Source organism: Leptopilina heterotoma, unplaced genomic scaffold, assembly GCF_015476425.1.
Source record: "Leptopilina heterotoma isolate Lh14 unplaced genomic scaffold, ASM1547642v1 Lhet_244, whole genome shotgun sequence".
Lineage (NCBI taxonomy): Eukaryota > Metazoa > Arthropoda > Insecta > Hymenoptera > Figitidae > Leptopilina > Leptopilina heterotoma.
In genome coordinates this window covers 296,924-318,419 of record NW_025110959.1, presented here as the reverse complement: position 1 = coordinate 318,419, position 21,496 = coordinate 296,924, and the positions used below count along the sequence as shown (strand labels likewise).

Sequence of the window (21,496 nt, the reverse complement as noted above, 5' to 3'; positions counted from 1 at the left end):
GGAATCTTGAAAATCAAATTACTATTTATTGCAATATTTATTATTATTATTAATAACTTTATATTTATTAATATTAATACTAATTAAAAATAATAATTATTATTAAAAATAAAATAACATTCATAATAATTTATTAATATTAATTACCATTTATTGTAATATTTATTATTATTATTATCAATAATTTTATACGTATTAATATTAATAATAACAATTAATAATATTTATTATTAAAAATAAAAATATATTAATAACAATAACAATCTTATTTTCTGGATTTGAAACACATTTAAAAATACGCGGCTAGACTTTCAATATGGTCGTCACTTCGTCCGCATTCTGATTGGTGCTTGGTTCCACGTTTTTTTTGCCTGCGCGTGGCGAGACCTTGTTACTTGGATCATGCTTCCACACTCTTGCAGAATGAGAATTCTCATCAATTTGTCACAGTTGATGCAACGCCCGACAGATGGCGCCCATTATCCCCGTGGAGCATGCTGCCATCTTTAAAAAAATATTCCGAACCTTATCAATTCGAATTCAGTTTTGTCAGTTCGTTATACCACTTCGTAGAAAACTGCAATCTTTTATTCTTATGTTCATTTATTTTAAACAAGAGTGTTCGTAATAATAAGCCGCGTTGGGTATATTTAGTTTACTTAATCAGTGATGTTTGGTGATGTTTTGGATTCGCCACATTCTGCATCAGAGGGAACATGTTTACTTTCGAAACGTGTAAACCCGGCAAACTTCTCTTCCGGATGGATTTTGGTAAATAGACTTTGTTTTCGCCATTTATTATTTATATTATGTTTATATATTGCGTTATTTATTTGTTTTCACTGTTCTCACATTGTTTGAAAACCTAACCTTACTTTACATGCCATTTATTGAACAACGGAACAACACTCAGGCTTCACAGTGCCCCTAAAAAGTATTTTGGGGGAAATAGGGGACTGAAAATTAAAAAATAGGGGACTTTTAGGGGACTATAAAAATTTGTTAAATAAAGATAAAAATATTATTTATTTATACAGGGTTGCCACAAAAATTTAACTTCATTTTTCCCTGATTTCCAAACACAACTTTGACTTTTTCCCTGACCCTAAAGAATATTCTGGATTCACTCTAAAAATTATTAAATACTCAAAAAAATGTTCTATTAAATTTATTTACAAATTTCTTCAAAAGTAAAATTATTCGAAAACATCAATAGTTTTTATTTAAAATAAATATTTAATCATTTTTTTTTTCATTGGAATTAAGGTGTTCAAAAATTTCAAATTCAAACCTTTTCAAATTAATCAACTCATAATGAATATTATTATAAAACAAAATTATTTGTATCATTTTAATTCAATTAACATTTTCTAGAATTTTTAACTAAAATTCTACTTTAAATCAATAACATCAATTATTATTCAATTAAACTTTTTCAAAAAAATTAATTCTACAGAATTGTTAGTTAAAAATGCGAAAAATAATAATTTAATTCTACGAGAAATCAATTATTGAAATAAAAAAATAAATAATATTGAATGTTTCTTAAAATTTAATTTTTACGAAGAATTGTATTAACAACTTTTGAAAATATTTAATTTCTTTTAAGGAATTTAATTAAAATTTTAATGTTTATTATATTAAAGAATTTTATAACAATTTTTGAAAATAATTGAAAACTTTTTGAAGAATTTTATTAAATTTTTTAAAAATAATTGAATTCCTGAAAAGAATTTAAATAATAATTTTTGAAAACAATTGAATTCATAAAAAGAATTTTATTAAAATTTTTGAAAATAATTGACTTCTTGAGGAGAATTTTTAAAAAAATTTTGACAATAATTTACTTCTTGAGAAGAATTTCCCTATCTATTTATAAAGATAATTTAATTCTTGACGAAAATTTTTAAAAAATTTTGAAAATAATTTAATTTTTCCAAAGTAGGTATTTAATTACTTTTCAAAAGAATTTAATTCTTGTGATAAATTTTGATATTTATCAAAATAATTGAATTTTGGAAAAGAATTTTATTAAAATTCCTTAGAATAATTGATTTTATGGGAAGAATTTATGCGATTTTGTTGTTTATCAAACTTATTGAATTCTTTTGCAAAATTACTTAAAAATTTTTGAAAATAATTGATTTTCTGCGAGGAGTAAAATGTTATTAATGAAAATATTTGAATTATTGCAACGACTTTTTTTGTTTTATTAAATAATTGATTGTTTTTTTAAAATTGAATTCTTTCCTCAAGTTTTAATAAAACTTTAATAATAATAATTGCATTTTTCTAGGAATTTTTAAAAAAATTTTATTAAAAATATTTGAAACTCTGCGATGAAAATAATTGAATTCTTAAATGAAATTTATGAAAATAATTGAATATTTTCGTAGAATTGTATCAAAAAGTTTTTTCTATAATTAAATTTGTTGATAAATTTTATGAAAATAGTAAATATTGAAAATTATTGAATTGCAAAAAACTTTTGAAAGTAATTGAACTTTTGCAAAAATTTTTATAAATTTTTGAAAATAATTGAATTTTCGTCGGAAAATTTTGCTATTTGTAAAGATAATTGAATTCTTGGCGAGGTCGGGAAAATTTTTTTAAATAATTGAATTTCTTCGAAGAATTTCATTACTTTTGAAAATAATTGAATTCTTGTCAGTAATAGAAAAAATTTTTGAAGGTTTTGTATTAGAATTAGTGGCAGTTTTATAGTTTACGAAGCTAAATTTGGTGTGAATTCATCATTAAAAGATAAAAGAAAAAAATAGGGGAAATTTTCAAAATAGGGTACGTTTAGGGGCTAAGATTAAAAAAAAGAGGACTTTTAGGGAAATAGGGGACAGACTGTGAAGCCTGACACTGCAAAAAATGTGTTAAATTCCAAAAAAGACACTAAATTTACGAGATTCAATTTTATTTTTTATTTTCTTATACAAGATTGGTCCAAAATTTCATTAAATATAGTTAAATATATACATTGTCGAATATTTCATATTAAAAATATACTCTTTTAAATACACGGTATATATTATCGTTTTATATATCTATATAAATGCATAGATATGTACATATCTAAAAAAAAAATTTCTACAAGTGTCGCGATATTTATAATAAAACATTTACAAATTTAACAAATAAATTGTATTTAAGTACAAAGAAGGAATGTTTTCTTGAGTATGAATAGTATAAAATTTATATTGCACTAATAACAATAATTCTCTATATATTACATTTTTTTTGAAACGCAATTAACTAATTTTAATATATCGAGTTCAATATCCTCCTTTTTCAATAATTTTCAAAACAACGTATGATGAAAGCTTTTCATAACATAGTCTTCATTCTCTCCTCGCATAAATCGTTCGAAATTTCGCTTTAATCCGCATGAACATAATTTTCTGTTTTGCTATGAGAATCCATTTGAACCATCTGTCGATTTCTCTGGCAAACATTTTGTTATTGTAGGCTCTATAGATTTCCAGACTTCCGCCAACTGAAAATAGACGATAATTTTTTTATTTTCCTCCAATTGTTTATTATTCTTAGTAAATGATGATGATTATGATTCTTTGTGAGGATAATTTCAAAGTTTACAAAGTTTATAATGATTTATAAAGACATAAAGATTAATTTACAAATTTTTGTGAAAGAATAAAGTACACAATTATTCAGTTTTACCTCCGAGTGCCCTCGAATTTGAACGCTCACGAGACTTTGTAAAACGGTTGCGAGAATTTCCAAATGTGCATGAACCAATTGTGTTTCCATATGAAGACAGTGTAGGGAGAATAAATTTCTTAATTCAACATTGGCTATTACTGATTCTTGAGCCACCATTTTATTTTCTAAATATTCTACAGTGTCGGCCTGAAACAAAAATGTTAAATAAATAAATAGAGGTGACTGCAGGGCTCGAGCTAGTGAAAGTATTTAAAAATACCGACCAAAAATGAAAAATTAATTTTCAAATTTGTTCTTTGACAATTTTTAAATGCATTTGTTCACAATATTAAATTTTACGAAATTTCAATTGTTCTTAAATTAATTTCTAAATCAATTATTATTAGAAAATTCTACGAGAATTCAAATACTAAAATACAAAAATAAATATAATTTATTGAATAATTTTGATAAATCTTATGAAATGATTCATATTTAAATCAATTATTACTTAAAAATTCAACTAGAATTTAATTACTTAAATACATACAAAAATAATTAATTTATTAATTGAATATTTCTTAAAATTGAATGCTCGTATAGAATTTTTGTCAAATAAAATTTTAAATAAATGAATTCTTTCGACAAATTTAATAAAATTCCCAAAAATAATTATATTTTTCGAGGAATTCGATTAAATTTGTTTCAAAAATAATTGAAATTCTGCGATGAGTTTTATTATTTATGAAAATAAATGAATTTCTAAAGACAAATTTTATTATTTACGAAAATAATTAAATTCCTGTGGAATTTTTATTATTTTATGAAAATAATTAAATGTTTGAGTAGACTTTTATTAAAAAATTTTAAATAATTGAATTCTTTTGAAAAATTTGATTAAAATAGTAGATATTATAAAAATTATTGAATTAAGGAAAATTTTTGAATATAATTGAAATTTTGCCAAGAATTTAAAACAATTTTTTGAAAATAATTGAATTTTGAAGAATAATTTATAATTAATTAATTATATAATAATATATAAATAATTAATTATTTCTAAAGATAATTGAAATTTTGACGAGAATTTAAAAAAATTTTTGAACAGAATTGGATTTCTGCGAAGAATTTTATTACTTTTAAAAATAATTGAATTTCTAAAATCATTTGTAACTTCTCTAAAATTCTCTAAATTATATCGTACAATATACGAACTTTTGGTCCTTTTCCAATCAAATTACGGACTTTAAGGACCTTTTTTAAAAAAAAAAACTAACTTTTACGGACATTATTCGAGCCCTGAGGTGACTCCTACTAAAATAAATAAATTCGAGTTGATTTTTATTATTTGTATAATAATGAACTCACGTCAGTTCCCCGAATGACTCCCTGCATTTGTCGTTTCTTCAAAGATAACATCGTCGATAATGCTCGTTGATGATCGGCACTAACTCCTCTCTCATGTCTTTCACATAAACTTCTATGAGCTATAAGAATGTCCAATAATACATTCAAACGCTCGCATACGACAGTTTCTTCTCTCACCGCTTGTTGTAATGCTCTCGTCGACAGTAAATTAATTTCTCTACAATAGTAAAAAAAAATATTATTTTTCATCAAATTACAATTTTTGGAAAAAAAGTCGAAAAAGTCGAAAAAGTCGAAATTTTTGAAAATAATTCGAAAAAGTCTCAATTTTCTTAATTTCCCTGAATAAAAATGTTTTTCATAACATTTACCTGACTTAACTGACAAAAATTTGGTTTTAATGTATCATGAAAATTTTACCACCTGGAAATCATGGAAAAATCATGGAATTTTCTAAGGAGAAATTTGTAGAAACCCTGACTGAAAATGTCACTAATTTCACTGCAGAGAAACATATTATTTTTCATTTGACTCACTTTGATATTGTGTGGAAACCTTTCTTCATATCCTCCCAAATTGTCAAACCGCCCGTGGACCATGAACTCGTCTCATGAGATTGCGAAGCTAAATTATTTAATTGCGTTCCCATTTCCACCATGTCGACAGCATAACTATGCGATCTAATAGCTAAACAGTCGGCGATGGTTTTTAATCTCGATATTCCCAAGAGTATCACACGTATTTGATCCCTGCTATTGGCGAATTCAGTGAGTGCCTCAGGTGGAACGAGTTCTTTTGCTCTTGACGATAATTCCGATGTGGCAAATTCATCAGGTACTCTTCGAAAGACTTCTCGAATTTTATGTTGCGTCTCCTCGCCAGTGTAGGTGAAAAAAAATTGTACAATTGGATCCTTATTCACAACTGGATGTCGTGCAATCAAAGTGAGAAATCTCAATAGCGATCTTCTTCGTTCTTCCAAAAATTGAGAATCAGCTGAAAATTACAGTTATTTTCAATATTTGTGACGCTTTCTAAAGAAAAGTATTAGGAAACAAAGTATTACAAGTTTTTGTGTTTAATTTAAAAGATCAGGGCATTTATTTTGTATTTTCTTACCACCGACGATTTTCTTTGGAGGCAGTTTTGGTATTAATCGGTAGGGAAATCTGGTCAAAAGTAGTTCGTGTAAAGAGACGAAGTCGTTGTATCTCCTATAGACCATGGAATTGAATCTCTGAAAAAAGTATTTATTTTAATAATTATTTACTTTCTTATAGAAGTAATTTATTGAATATGGTGACGGAATATTGATTCGGATGCGTGAAAAAATAATTACCTTGCTTATCACTTGATATTCCACGTGTTTTAGAAATATTCCTTTCTTCTCTGGTACCAGGTTAACTTCTATTGTGTCTATATTACAAATATCAGTGTATGTGAGGTTTAGTTTCGATGGATTGTATCCTCTGTGTAATCGTTGGGCCAAAAGAGTCACTTCGGACAAATCGCCCAGGGTTGGCACAGGTAATTCTGAAATTTGTCAATAATTTCAATTACAATATTTTCACTAATTAAATATAAGTTTATAATTCAAATTACAATATTTTTACAAATTTAATGTAACAGGGTTGCCACAGGTCAAGGAAATCTGGGGATTCAGAAAAAGTAGAATTGGTCAGGAAAATCAGGGAAAAGTCAGGGATTTTTATAAAAGTAGTGGAGAAAAATTAAATTTGCAGGATTCTTAATTAGTTTTATTACATTTTATAATATATATTTAATTAATTATTAAAAATCAGTAGATTTATGGAAGAATTTTAGTTAAAAACACTAAAAAAAATTGAATTTTAGAGAAGTTACAAATGTTTGCAAAAATTTAATTTTGTTCAAAAATTGAAAAAAAAAATTGTAATCAAAATTTCAATTATCTTTAAAAACAATAAAATTCTTCTCCAAAATTCAATTATTTTCATAAATAATAAAAATTTCACAAGAATTCAACTATTTACAAATTTTTTCTCAATAATTCAATTATTTTTATAAATAATAAATTTTTTTTACAGAGATTCAATTATTTTCATGAATAATAAATCTCATCATAGAATTTCAATTATTTTTAATACTATTTTAACCGAATACCTCAAAAAATGTAATTATTTTTCCGAATAATCAAAATTTCGTAAAATTGAATTGTAAACAAATGAATTTGAAAATTCTCTAGGAATTTTTGCAAAAATTATTAAAAAATAATTGATAATTGTTCTTTATTTCTTTAGAAGAATTTTAATAAAAAGAAAATAATTGAATTCCTGCAACGAATTTTATTAAATTTTTTTTAAATAATTGAATTCTTTTGAGAAATCTTATTAAAATAGTAGATTTTGAAAATATTTTAATTTCAGCGAAGAATTTCATTATTTGTGAAATGTAATTGAATTCTTGCAAATATGTTTGAAAATAATTCCATTTTTCGAGGAATTCATTTAAAATTTTATTAAAAATAATTTAAATTCTAGGAAAAATTTTAGTATTTACGATACCTATTAATTGAATTCTTACAATGAATTTTATTACAATTTTTTTAAATAATTGAATTGATGTGAAAAATTGTATTAATTATAAAAATAATTGAATTCTTAAAAAGGATTTTATTAAAATTTTTGTAAATAATTTAATTTTTTTGTTTGAAAAATTTTATAGAAATTTAAATTATTATGAAACATGAAGATATAATTTTTGTGACAACCCTGATTATTTAATTATTAGAATTTTAATTAAATTCTCTGCGAAATTCAATTATTTTCATAAATAACAAATATTTATCACAAGAATTCAACTATTTTCCAAATTAATAAAATTCTTCGAAGAAATTCAATTATTTTAAAAAATTTTAACGGATATTTCGTCCAGAAATATAATTATTTAAACTTGACGAAAGAATTTAATTTCAATTATTATTCAATAAAAAAAAAATTCGTTGCAATAATTCAAATATTTTCATAAATAACATTTAATTCGTCACAGAAAATCAATTATTTTCAAAAATTTTTAAATAATTCTGCAAAAGAATTCATTTAGCTTGATAAACAACAAAATTCTTCCCATAAAATCAAAGGAATTTTAATAAAATTCTTTTCCAAAATTCAATTATTTTGATAAATATTAAAATTTATCACAAGAATTCAATTCCTTTGAAAAGTAATAAAATACTTTGCAGAAATAAAATTATTTTCCAAATTTAAAAAAAATTGTCAACATAAATTAAATTATCTTTATAAATAGATAGCGAAATTCTTCTCAGAAATTCAATTATTTTAAAAATTTTTTAATAAAATTCTTAAAAAGTTTTCAATTATTATCAAAAATTGTTGTAAAATTCTTTAATAATATAATAAATTTTATTAAATTTTTAATTTTATTTTCTTAAAACAAATTAAATATTTTCAAAAGTTGTTAATACAATACTTCGTAAAAATTAAATTTTAAGAAACATTCAATTATTGAATAAATGATTTATTTTTGATTTAAATAATTGAATTCTCGTTGATTTAATGAAAGAAGAATTTTATTTGAAAATTGTAGAAAATAATAGGTAATTGAATTGGAATAATGAAAATAATTTTGAAGAAATTACAGTAACAATATTACAACATAACCTAAAATTTGTCTTCATCCTTTCTTCGGAACGCGACACATTTTTATACTTGAGATCTCTTTTTCGAATATAAAATCTTGCGATGATTAAAAATCGCATATTTACCTTGCGCTTCGGTATTTTCCAAAAGTTTATCGCTTGGTTGTTTTCCTTGTTGAGCAAATCCAACTAAAGCCAGACCTTTGTACAATCCACTTCGTGTCAAATATCCAGTTTTGCTGTCAACCAGTTCCCAAATCTAAAGTGAGAAAAAATGAAATTAAAATTTAGTTATTTTGCTAATAATTCTAATATTTCTCTCGTACAGAAAACACTTTTATTCGACCGCAGGGGAGTAATTAATGTACTACCGATTAATTCTATTTTGATAATTTGATTTTTGTTTATGTTTATCTTAACTTCAACAAACACATTTTTGCATTTGTTGTCAGATGGCAGCACGGTAGTTTTAGACAGAATTTTCTCCGCGACGGTTAACTGACATAACCTCACTTTAATGACAGTTGAAACTTGAAAGTATTCTCAACTTGTAGTTTACAATAATTGTGATAATTGTTTCCGTCTTGTTCAACAATCGAATTTTATAATATAATAACAGTATTAAATTATGAAAATTAAAGTCAAGTGTAAATTTAAAGAATAATAATAAAATAATTCGTGTTCAAGTATAACAAAGAAAAATAGAAAATTTATGTTTATTCTCATTTTCTACAAAAAGAAGTTTGAATAAATCTCTAAAAGGTGCATATTATTGCACATTAGGAGACGAAATTTAAATTAGAAGATAATTAAAAAATAATCTACAATCGATTATTGCACAAGAATGGATTACGTATAAATGAAACAGATCTCAATTAAACTAGAAATATAAAGATCAAACATTGATGATACCCGAGGGCCTTGACCTGTAAACTTTGAAGCGTATACATTTATTAAAGAAGAAAGTGTGTAACTTGATTAAAAATTAATTTATTCATAATTGTCGTGATTCTAACAATCATCACTATTTTTATTTTATTAAATCTCTCATCAAGAAAATAGCAATTGGAATAATTAATTGGAATCCATTGTTTGAAAGAAAAGACCAGCATAGTGTTGAAAACAGTTAATAAAAATGGTTTCCGCTCGTTGAATCATTCATTCTGTTAAATGATTTCTTCATCATCTTAATGAAGTTCGATGAAAAAATTAGTTGTTTGGCAAAGCTAGGAGATCATCTAAAGTCCAATTAAAACTTCTTTTTTATCTTAACGGTTATTCTCTCGGTCCAAAAATTACCGAAAGATAACAACAAAAATTGTACTTTGTATTAATAATTGTAATGAATAAGAATTATCGTTAAAGAATGTCAAATTTTAATGAAATTTTTTTATTACAGAATTCTGATGGATACTTTAAATACCAGGAGGATGACTCGGGATTTCTAATACTTCTACTACTTCTAATACTACTAATTCTTGAGGATGACTTCAATATTTTAATTAATCAAGTAAGTGCTTCAATTTAAGAACAGGGTTGCCACAGATCAGGGAAAAGTCAGGGATTTTTACTAAAAGTGCTGGAAAAATTTAAATGTTTAGTATTTATAAGAAAATTCTTAATTTTTCTATCTTTTTGTTTGCCTCATAAACTATAAAATTACCACAAATTCTAAAAAAAAAACCTTCAATTTTTTCTATTTCCAACAATAATTTATTTTAAATAACTGAATTTTATTGAAGAACTGCCATTAAGTAATTTCTTAAAAATCATTTAATGAAGTATTTTTTTGAAAAACTTTAATTTCAATTCTGTTGAAATTAGTTTTAATTTTTAAAACTTTAACGAAATTATTTAAAAGAATTTAACTATCTTAATAAGTATTAAAATTCTTTCCTGAAATTTAATTATTTCCAAAATTTTTTTTAAAATTCCTGTCAACATTTAAATTATTTTTATAAATAGTGAAATTCTTCTCCGAAGTTCAATTATATTCAGGACTTTTTTATAAAATTCATTGTAAAATTCAATTATTTTCATAAATAACAATATTTATTACAAGAATTCAATTATTTTAAAAATTAATAAATTTTTTCGCATAAATTCAATTATTTTCAAAGAAACAAAAAAAATATTGTCAACATTTCAATTATCTTTATAAATCATTTGGAAAATTCAATTATTTTCAGGAATTTTAATAAAATTCATTGCAAAATTCAATTATTTTCATAAATAATAGTATTTGTCACAAGAATTCAATTATTTTTAAATGTAATGAAATTTAATTATGTATTTTCAAAATTTTTAATAAAATTCATGGCAAAATTTTAAATATTTTCAAAAATTCTAAATTCATTAATTTGTACATCTATTATTTTAATAAAATTTCCCAAAAGAATTCAATTATGCAAAAACAATTTTGACAAAGTTCTACACGAATATTCAATTATTTCCTAAAATAATGAAAATTTCACAGGAATTCAATTATTCAATTATTAATTCAATTATCTTTATAAATTAATTGCAAAATTCAATTATTTTCAGGAATTTTAATAAAATTAATTGCAAAATTCAATTACTTTCATAAATAATAGTATTTGTCACAAGAATTCAATTATTTTTAAAAGTAATAAAATTCAATTATTATTTTCAAAAATTTTAATAAAATTCATAGCAAAATTTCAAATATTTTCAGAAATTCTTCTAAATTCAATAAATTGTATATTTATTATGTTAATAAAATTTTTCAAAAGAATTCAATTATATGTAAAAACAATTTTGCCAAAGTTCAACACGAATATTCAATTATTTTCTAAAATAATGAAAATTTCACAAGAATTCAATTATTAAAAATAGGATTTGTATGAATTTGTTCGAAAAAAATCAATTTGTTTGAAACTCTTTTATAAAATTCTTCGCAATAATTCAATTATTTTCATAAATAATAAAACTCATTGCAGAATTTTGATGAGATATTTTTAAAGTAATTTCAATTGAATTCCTTAAAAAATGTAATTATTCTTAAAAATGTTATTAAAATTCGTGAAAAGAATTCAATTATTCAATAATTTATCTCTGTTTGTTTTTAAATATAATTGAATTCTCGTAAAATTTTCTAATAAAAATTGATTTATTAATGAATTTTAATTAAAGTTTTAGATAATTGAATTTTGCAAAAGTTTCAAATTAAAATCTTTAAAAATCTGAATTTTTCATACTTTTAATTAAAAATTCTATGGAACTAATTTTCTTCAAAAAGTTTAATCGAAATTTAAAAAAATTGTTTAATTTAAAGTTTTTATTTTCTATTGTATATTTAATTGAAGAATTTCCGAATAATTGAAATTTCTTGTAAAATTGAATTGTAAACAAATGAATTTGAAAATTCTCAAAAGAACTTTATCATAAATTATTAAAAATAATTGATTTAAAGAAGAATTATATTTAAAAATTTTAGAAAATAATAATTGAATTGAAACGATGAAAATAATTTTAAAGAAGTTACAGTAACAATATTCTTATACTATATAATATAAAAAAATGATTTTATCATCACTCGGTCACCTTTAATTAAAACATAAAGAAATGTTTCCATTTCTTCATGTTTTATAAAAATATTCATTCAAGTTATTGAATTTTAAATTTTTGAAATCTTTTTTCCTATGAAAAAATAATAATGATTAAAAAAGAGGGTTAATGAGGTTTAATGAAAATATTCTTTAGGGTCAGGGGAAAAGTCAAAATTTTTTCTGGAAATGAGAGAAAAATAGAATAAAATTTTTGCGGCAACCTGAAGAATAAAAACCTTTTTTTTCGATTTGGCGAAAAAAGTTCAGTTCAATACGAAAAATAGTATCAAAAATGTTTTTTAATTCGAAAATACTTGAATCAAAAAAATATTTTTCAATAAAACTAGTTATATAGAAAAATGTACACAACAAGTCTGATTGAAATTAATTGAAACAGACAAAAATAACAATTCTTTGAGTATAAAAAAAAACATTTAAATTTTGTAAAAAAAACATTTTGTTATGTCATATTAACAATCGTAGTTTACGATTAAGATCAATGATTTATTGTCGTGTCAATCTTCCGCGTTACTGCAAAGGAAAAATAAATATTTTTTTTTCTCTTAAAAAAGATTCGAGATGTCGAGAGCTGGTACCACGAATATTGACTCAATTTAAAAGTGTGAGTCTATGAGCACACTTACATTGTTAACAGTACAAGTGCACTAGGTATCAATGAACATACAATTACGTCTGCTTGTATCCGTCCCTTATCACTATGCAATAACTATTATTAGTATTAAAATGATTACTAACTTCCCTCATTATAATTGTCAACCACTTGTAGTGTTTATTATATTTAATAATTCCAGTAGATTTATTATTTTATAATAAAAAAAGACTTTTTTTCATTCTTTAAACTTTTTAAAAATTTAATTTTCATAATTAAAATAAAAAAGAATAGTGAGTTAATAAATTATTATTATTAATAATTAATTCTAACTTAATTCTTTGTAAAAATTTTGTCCCCAAAATATTGAAAGAATTCATTATTAATTAAGTAAATAAATAAAATTAAATAAATATAAATAAATAAATCAGTGACAGTTTTGTAATTTTTGAAAATAGAACAAAAAGTGTTTCGTTCGTTTGAAATTTTTAACGGTAGAAAACTTTGGGAAAAGTAAAAATTCTATTTTTGTTGTTCATATTAGATTTCTTATTTATATTGTTTATAAACAATAGTTTATTTATACCGAACTCGTTTAATTTATAAACACTTAATTTTTTTCTAGTTAAATAAAATGAATAGAATTTATAATATTTATTTTTATAAAATTCTTACTCATGGTATGTCAGCTTTTTTATATCATCAACGGGCGTTTCAATGATAAATACTTGCCGATAACTTGTTTTTCACACTAAAGTATATAAAATACAGTACAATTATTTATTGTGTCTTTTATTTATTTTTAAAAGTAAATTTTAAATAAACATTTTCATAGGCGTGATTCTTTTACTCCATTTTTTAGCTTCTTTTTAGATTCCGTTTTAGATTTAGATTTTTCTTTCGGTTAATAATATTTTCCTGAAAATGGGAAAAAAATTCTATTCTTCATACTTATTTCAATTTATTATAACTGCTGCATTTTGCTATTTTAATGGCATTCAATTTTTCTCTGTTGCGAAGAATATTATTTGCATCTTTATTAGGTGTAATTTTTCGAAAAAAAAAACCGTTGAGTGTACATATAATAATTATTGTTGGAAAAATTGGAGCTTTTGCAATGAATTCCTAGTATAAATAAATAAATGATGACCTTGCGTAGAGTGAGATGCAGTCAAAAGTGAAAGGTAAAATAGAAGATATTAACTCAAAGCCGGAGAAATAATATCATCGTCTCTATGAAGCAGGTGAATACTTTTTTCCAAATAAGATATTCCCCAACGTCTTTCATATATATCTTCGAAAGGTGAATGAACTTGTTGAACGACATTCAAATGCAAAATATTTCAAAAGGTATTTAAATTCTTAAGAAATGTGTCATTTTGTACATTAATTTCTTCAATTTCCACTCCACTTGTTCGGTTCTCTTTTATAGTTTAGACAAATGGTTTTTTTTGCCACTATTTAAATATATTGTTTGCTCTATATGAAATAATGTTCTAATTATTCGGAATATTAATTTTTTCGTCAAATTCGAAAAAAAACTGTTTTAATCTTCAAAACGTTTTTTTCAACTTCAAAACTTTTGTGTCTTCAAAAAGTTTTAATCTTGAAATCCGAAGATTATTTCCAAAAAACGAAATTGTATTTAACAGTTCGTTTAAATATACGGAAATCTTCCAAATATCGTTAAAAAATTGTCAATCAATATAACGAAGACAAAATTATATGAGTCGATCTCAATATTCACGCCTGAAGGGACCTTGAGTGAAAACCGGTTTTTATTCTGCAAAGAGATCAAAAACTGAGAAAAAAAAATCGACAATCTCAAAATTACAGTGAAAAACAAACATGCCTCGAGATATTCAAAGTTCGTTGATATTGAAATTTTCGGTAGGTTTCACAGCAGTGAAAAAAATTAACAATTAATTTTCAAAATTTGTTTCAGAATTTTGAAAAAAGAGAAATGTTTCTATAGAATTTTCAATATTTTGGATATAAGACAAGAGAAGTTTGAAATACTTGGGAATAAGAGAAATTTTTCCGATTTGACTTTCTTTCTATAAAAAAGAAATAATGACTTGAGAGAATGACATGCTTTGTGACATAAGTAATTAACTAATGTGTGTATATATAAATGTTGTGAATTTCATTATATGAAGTGTGTGAGGAGTGAAAGATAAAAATACTTAGTGTTATGACGCGATGTCCTAATTTCTTGAGACCGCTATATTCCTGTTCGCACGGTCGAAACATGTATGGCTTTTAAATTACAGGTGCCATGGTGGCTTAAAACTGTACTTTTTTCTTACTCTTATTGCGCATATATATATACTCTAGAACTTACGACTAGTTTTGTATCTCTATTTAATATTTATACCTGACTAAGAATCGAGCTGCTTAATTGCGATTTGACAAGAAGCGATTTAAACACTTCCTTCTCAACATTTCCACTTGTTGGCGAACAGATTTTTTGGTGAACCTCTCGATAGAATGCTGGTATCGAACCTGTAATCAAATTGGATATTTCAATAATTAAATTTCTGAATTAAAATTAATTAATATGTATGCTTTTACATTCACTTTTTCTAAGGATATCAAATAGAGACGAAAAAAGCAGAAAAATTGTTATTTATGAAAATATGTAATTGAATTATTGCGAAAAATTTTATAAAAAAGTTTCAAACAATTGATTTTTTTTGAACAAATTCATGCAAATCCTATTTTTTATAATTGAATTCCTGTGAAATTTTCATTATTTTAGAAAATAATTGAATATTCGTGTTGAACTTTGTCAAAATTGTTTTTACATAATTGAATTCTTCTGGGAAATTATATTAAAATTATTGAATTGAGAAGAATTTTTGAAAATATTTGAAATTTTGCCATGAATTTTATTAATTTTTAAAATAATTACATTCTTGTGATGAATATTGTTATTTATAAAAATAATTGAATTTTACAATGAATTTTCTAAAAATTCTTGAAAATAATTGAATTTTCCAATTAATTTATTGGATAATTGAAATGTTGACAATTTTTTTTTTGATTCTTTGAAAATAATTCAATTTCTGCGAAGAATTTTATTAATTTTTAAAATAATTGAATTCTTGTGATGAATATTGTTATTTATGAAAATAATTGAATTTTATAATGAATTTAAAAAAAAATTCCTGAATATAATTGAATTTCGGAGAAGAATTTCACTATTTATAAAGATAATTAAAATATTGATAAGAATTTTTTAAAAAAATTTGAAAATAATTAAATTTCTGGAAAGAATTTTAAATTATTCTGAAATTAGTTAAATTTTTTAATGTATATATTTATTTAATAAATTATTAAAAATAGTGAATTTATTTAAGAATTTCAGTTAAAAACACTAAAAAAAATTTAATTTTGTAGAAGTTACAAATGATTGCAAAAAATCAACTATTTTCAAAAGTATTAAAATTCTTCGAGAAAATTTAACTATATTCAAAAATTTTTAAATATTCTAGTCAAAATTTCAATTATCCTTTTAAATAATAAAAAGCTTCTTCGAAATTCAATTATTATTTTCACAAATTTTAATAAAATTCTTGGCAACATTTAAATTATTTCCAAAAGTTATAAAATTTTTCGCAAAAATTTAATTATATTCAAAAATTTGAAAATCTTCTAAAAATTTAAATTATCTTTTTAAATAATAAAATGTTTCTCCAAAATTCAATTATTTTCACAAATTTTAATAAAATTATTGGCAAAATTTCAATTATTTTCCAAAGTTAAAAATTGTTTGCAGAAATTCAATTATTTTCAGAAATTTAAAAAACTTCTCGTCATAAAATTTAAATTATTTTTTTAAATACTAAGAAGCTTCTCCAAAATTCAATTATTTTCAAAAATTTTAATATATAATTCGTGGCAAGATTTCAATTATTTTCAAAAGATATAAAATTCTTCACAGAAATTCAATATTATATTCAAAAACTTTAAAAGCTTCTCGTCAAAATTTCAATTATCTTTTTAAATAATAAAAAGCTTCTCCGAAATTCAATTATTTTTTCACAAATTTTTTATAAATTTACTCGCAATAATTCCATTATTTTCATTTTTCATAAATAATAAAATTCATTTTAGTAATTCAATTATTTTCATAAACAGTCAAATTTTTTCGAAATTTCAATTATTTAAAAAAATTTTGCTCAATTAAATGATTTGCAATATCTACTGATTTAATGAACGTTTCCAAAAGAATTCAATTATTTAAAAACAATTTTAATAAAATTCTACGCAAACATTTAAATATTTTCAAAAATAATAAAATTTTTTTTAGGATATCAATTATTTTGATAAATGATAAAACTCATCGCAGAATTTAAATTATTATTTAATACAATTTTATTTAAATTCCTGGAAAAATGTAATTATTCTTAGAAATTTTAATAAAATTCGTCAAAGAATTCATTTTTTAAAATTTGTTAATAAAATTCTTTATGAAAATTTAATTTTACGAAACATTCAAATATTTCATAAATTTTTTATTTTTGCATTAAAATAATTAAATTCTCATAGAGTTTTCTAATAGAAATTAATTTAAAAGTGAATTTCAGTTAAAATTTTACATTATAATTGAATATTTAAAGCACTTAGCATAAAATTTTAAAAATAATTGAATTTTGAAAAGATTTCAAATTAAAATCATTAAAAATCTGATTTTTCATACTTTTAACTGAAAATTCTGTAAAAATAATTTTTTTTGAAAAAGTAATTGAATTTTATTTTGAGATTTTTTAAGTTTTTATTTTCTAATATATTTTAATTGAAGAATTTCCGAATAATCGAAATTTCGTAGAATTGAATTGTAAACGTATGAATTTGAAAATTCTCAAAGAATTTTTTATACACGGAGAGAAAATATAATATTATTGAGTTAAAATACTTTTACAAAATTTAATATATATTATATTAAATTTTGTAAAAGTATTTTACAGTTTGGGGAAAAAGTGCAACAAACCGAAATTTTGACATAGAAAATACTAAACAGTGAAAGAAATAATATGAAATTTAGTAAATTTATATTAAAATTTAACTAAAATTCTTATATCTGATATAATTATTATACTAAATTTCACATAAGTTTTTTTTAAAGTTTAGAAATTTTTATATCAAAATTTAGCTTTGTAGCATTTTTTCCCCAAATTCTGAAATTCTTTTACAAAAATTTAATATAATTTTCTCTCCATATAGAAGCTATATGATAAAAAATTTGAATTATATATGAAAGTTGTATAAACAAATAAATTTTTGTTCCCTTTTTAAGAAAAAAAATTCCCCTTTTCACTTTTTTTGAGGATAAAAGGTGATGCCTAATGATGATTAATTAACAATTGATTTTAATTCACTTGAATTCACCTGATCCAAGATCATTTGATTTCTTACACTTTTCTTTTTTCGAAAAATTACTTCGTAATTAGGTCAACACTAAATGGCTGAATAAAAAATTCAAAATAGTGTAAATTCCATGCGATCATCATTGTTGGTTGTTTAATAAACGTGTCAGTAGTAATCGTATCGGGAGTGATAAGCGATAACGTGTAATAATTAATCCATATTTCGTACATATAGTACATATTACTAAAAGCATTATTGAAACTTAAAGTTTTAATTTTTACAAGTTAATTTTTTTGATTTTAAACCGAAAAAAATCTGTGATCCGCAAATAGGCCTTCTGACTGAATTATGCTACTATATGACGCATTATCTTTTATAAGTACAAATGGCAATATCAAAATGTGACAGGAAATAATTATTTCCAGTCTTCCTGCTTCAATAAATGTTTTAATATTTTTCGAAACGTATTTTACACGTTGACGTAATGCATCATGAAAATTTACCGAGAAAAATGTAACTGTTCATATATGTAAATATATATTTACATACGAACAGTTACATTTTTCAAAAAATATCATGGATCAGGTTTTCTTTAGAGTTTTAAACTAATTAGTTGTTATACTTATTGTAATTGTTTATTATTACGTATTATTATTTATTATATGGCGACAACAATATTCAATGACTATGATAATAATTCAGAATAGTTGTAATAGTAAAAAAATGAAGAAACATTCTTGAAATTTGAAGTAGTAAAAAAGTTTATTGAATTAGTGACTCACTTTTTGCTTTTTGAGTTAAAATTACTTTTTATTGCTTAAATTTAATAGTTAAAAAACAAAAAGTCAATCAGTAGCTCTTAATTCAATATTGATATTAGTAAACATTTTTACTAATTCAAATTTACAGAGATTAATAACGATAATAATGGATTAAATACAATAAAGAAACAATAGGAATTCAGTATATAATATAAATAATATAATAATAATAATAAACAATTCAATAATTACAAAACTATTAATTAGTAATTAATGTAAAATATTTAAAATTTAATAAACACTTTTTAGTTTTTTAAATTTGCCTCCTCGTGGAGGAAGTACTTTGAATTTAAATTTCTCAAATAATTTACAAATTTTTATATCAATATGTTATGAAAATGTTGTAATTTTCACACTAAAAATGCATAAACTCAGTGGTTTCTTTGTAATCGATGTTTATACTCTTCACCTGTACGGCTGTATAAACACCGGTTCCGTAAATAAATTTTGTTATTTAAACAATTATTCTCTCTGAATTTGAGGAGTTTTGGATTATGATGCATGTGACAAAAGAAATTATAAAAATATTCTCAAATCTAACTAAAGATTGTAGAATTTAGAAAAAAAGATTATAAATTTACACTTGGAGAACAATAATCATAATAACAACATAGAAACAGGGGACTTTTGAAACAGAAGATTTATTTACCTGACGATAGATCAGTTGACGCCATATTGGTGCACTTTTAAGATCCTGGATGATCGTCTCCAGGATTATTGGAATTTAATGTTGAAAATTTCTATTTAAGAACTTTTTTTTTTCTTCAAATAAATGTAATTCTTTGAACACTTTTTTCACAATTACACTGGTGAGAAGTTTTGACGTTACTTTAGAATAGGGAACATCGACAAATCGAACGTCGCATGCCATTGCCGTATGGCGCAGAACTGAATTAAGAACTACTGACAGTAAAGTAAAACCAGTTTCTTCGCTCTCTGTACCTACATTACGACCTCTCGTGGTTTCTGTTTAGACTAAATTGTTGTGAAAGTGAAAAAATTTATGTCTTTTTCAGGATTGGAATTGTACAAATCCTATTCTGGTGAGATTCGTGTTTATTTTTTAGTTCTCATTATGATTAGAGGTTGATTTATTTACTGTCTTTTTTTATTTTTCTTTTAATTTTTATTTACTGGCGAAAATTGGGTTTTATTTTATTTTTTTTAATTATTTTATAATTTACCGTATAAAGAAGCTAAGAATGAAAATAATAAACAAAAATTAATGTAAAGATGACAAATATTTGAAAACAATGATATTTTTTATATACAGTGGAACCTTGATTATTCAAACTGTAAATCGATTTATCCAAACTTGTTCACCACCTTAAACCCCAAAAGTTTTTAATTTTGATCCATTCTTGACTAACTTTTAGTTTTGGCTATAAAATTTTAAGTCTTGAGGCTCGAATTAAAATTATTTTATTTTTAAAATTCAGATTGTAAATTTTTGACTAAAACTGATTAATTTTTATCCATTCTTGACTAACTTTTTGACTTATAGGCTAGGACTTTAAGGCTTATTGAAATAGACATAGTCTAGTTTTAAGCTAAAATTAAGCTATATTTTTCAATCAGTTTGTTTTTAAGATGTAAATTCAGACTTTGCACTCGATAATTAATTTTTAAAAAATAGCAAAAAAGTAGCTTTGAAACTGAAAAAAGTAGCTATCGAAAAATTAAACTTGACGACCAAAAAAACTCGTTTTAGAAACTTCATAAAACTGTCAAAAAATCCATTCAATATTTTATTTTCCTCATTTTTTTCCCTAATTTTCATCAAAAATTTTACTTTTTTCTTAAATCCTACTAATAAAATGAATTCCTGCATCGAATTCTATTATTCATGAAAGAATTTAAATATTTATAAAAATAATTTAATTTCTTGCGAAGAATTTTATAAAAATTATTAAATAATTAATTTCTTTCGACTAATTTTATGCAAATTCTAATTTAAGTATAAATGAATTCCCAAGAAATTTTCATCATTCATAAAAAGAACTAAATTCTTACGAAGATTTTAACTCAAATTTTTTTTTAAATAATTGAATTCGGTTTTGAAATTTTATGAAAATAGAAAATATTGTTAATCATTAAATTGCGAAAAGTTTTTCAAAATAATTAAATTCTACAAATTATTCTATTAAAATTTTTGTCATTAATTAAATGTCTATGTTGTATTTTATTAAAAATTTTTTAAAATAATTTAATTTCCAAAAAAGCATTTTATTAGTTAAATAATTTTTAACGCATTTTATTATTTTTGACAATAATTGAATTCTTGCTAAAGATTTTACTAGAATTTTTTAAAATAATTGAATTTCCAAGAACACATTTGTTACTTTTAAAAATAATTGAATTCTTGTGATGAATATTGTGTTATTTATAAAAATAATTGAATTTTGCAAAGAATTTTATTAAAATGACTCAAAATAATTGAATTATC

At 22.7% G+C, this 21,496-nt stretch overlaps 1 protein-coding gene across 1 annotated transcript; it reads right to left on the bottom strand.

The window, feature by feature from the left end:
- Positions 1 to 3,043: 3,043 nt before the first annotated feature.
- Positions 3,044 to 19,951, bottom strand: LOC122503108 (sorting nexin-8-like). The gene is made up of 9 exons (XM_043613537.1): positions 19,700 to 19,951; positions 15,234 to 15,361; positions 8,804 to 8,936; positions 6,380 to 6,573; positions 6,160 to 6,277; positions 5,577 to 6,036; positions 5,041 to 5,257; positions 3,691 to 3,879; positions 3,044 to 3,505 (listed from the first exon to the last, which is right to left on the bottom strand). The coding sequence occupies exons 1-9, from the start codon at positions 19,722 to 19,724 to the stop codon at positions 3,419 to 3,421; spliced, it is 1,551 nt and encodes a 516-aa protein (XP_043469472.1). The 5' UTR covers positions 19,725 to 19,951; the 3' UTR covers positions 3,044 to 3,418.
- Between the last annotated feature and the right edge of the window lie 1,545 nt (positions 19,952 to 21,496).

Coding starts and splice junctions, on each gene's coding strand:
- LOC122503108 (XM_043613537.1), bottom strand. CDS start 19,724: ATGGCGTCAACTGATCTATCGTCAG. Junction 15,362..19,699: donor GTCAACTGATCTATCGTCAG/GTAAATAAATCT, acceptor ATTTGATTACAG/GTTCGATACCAGCATTCTAT. Junction 3,506..3,690: donor AAATTCGAGGGCACTCGGAG/GTAAAACTGAAT, acceptor GTCTATTTTCAG/TTGGCGGAAGTCTGGAAATC.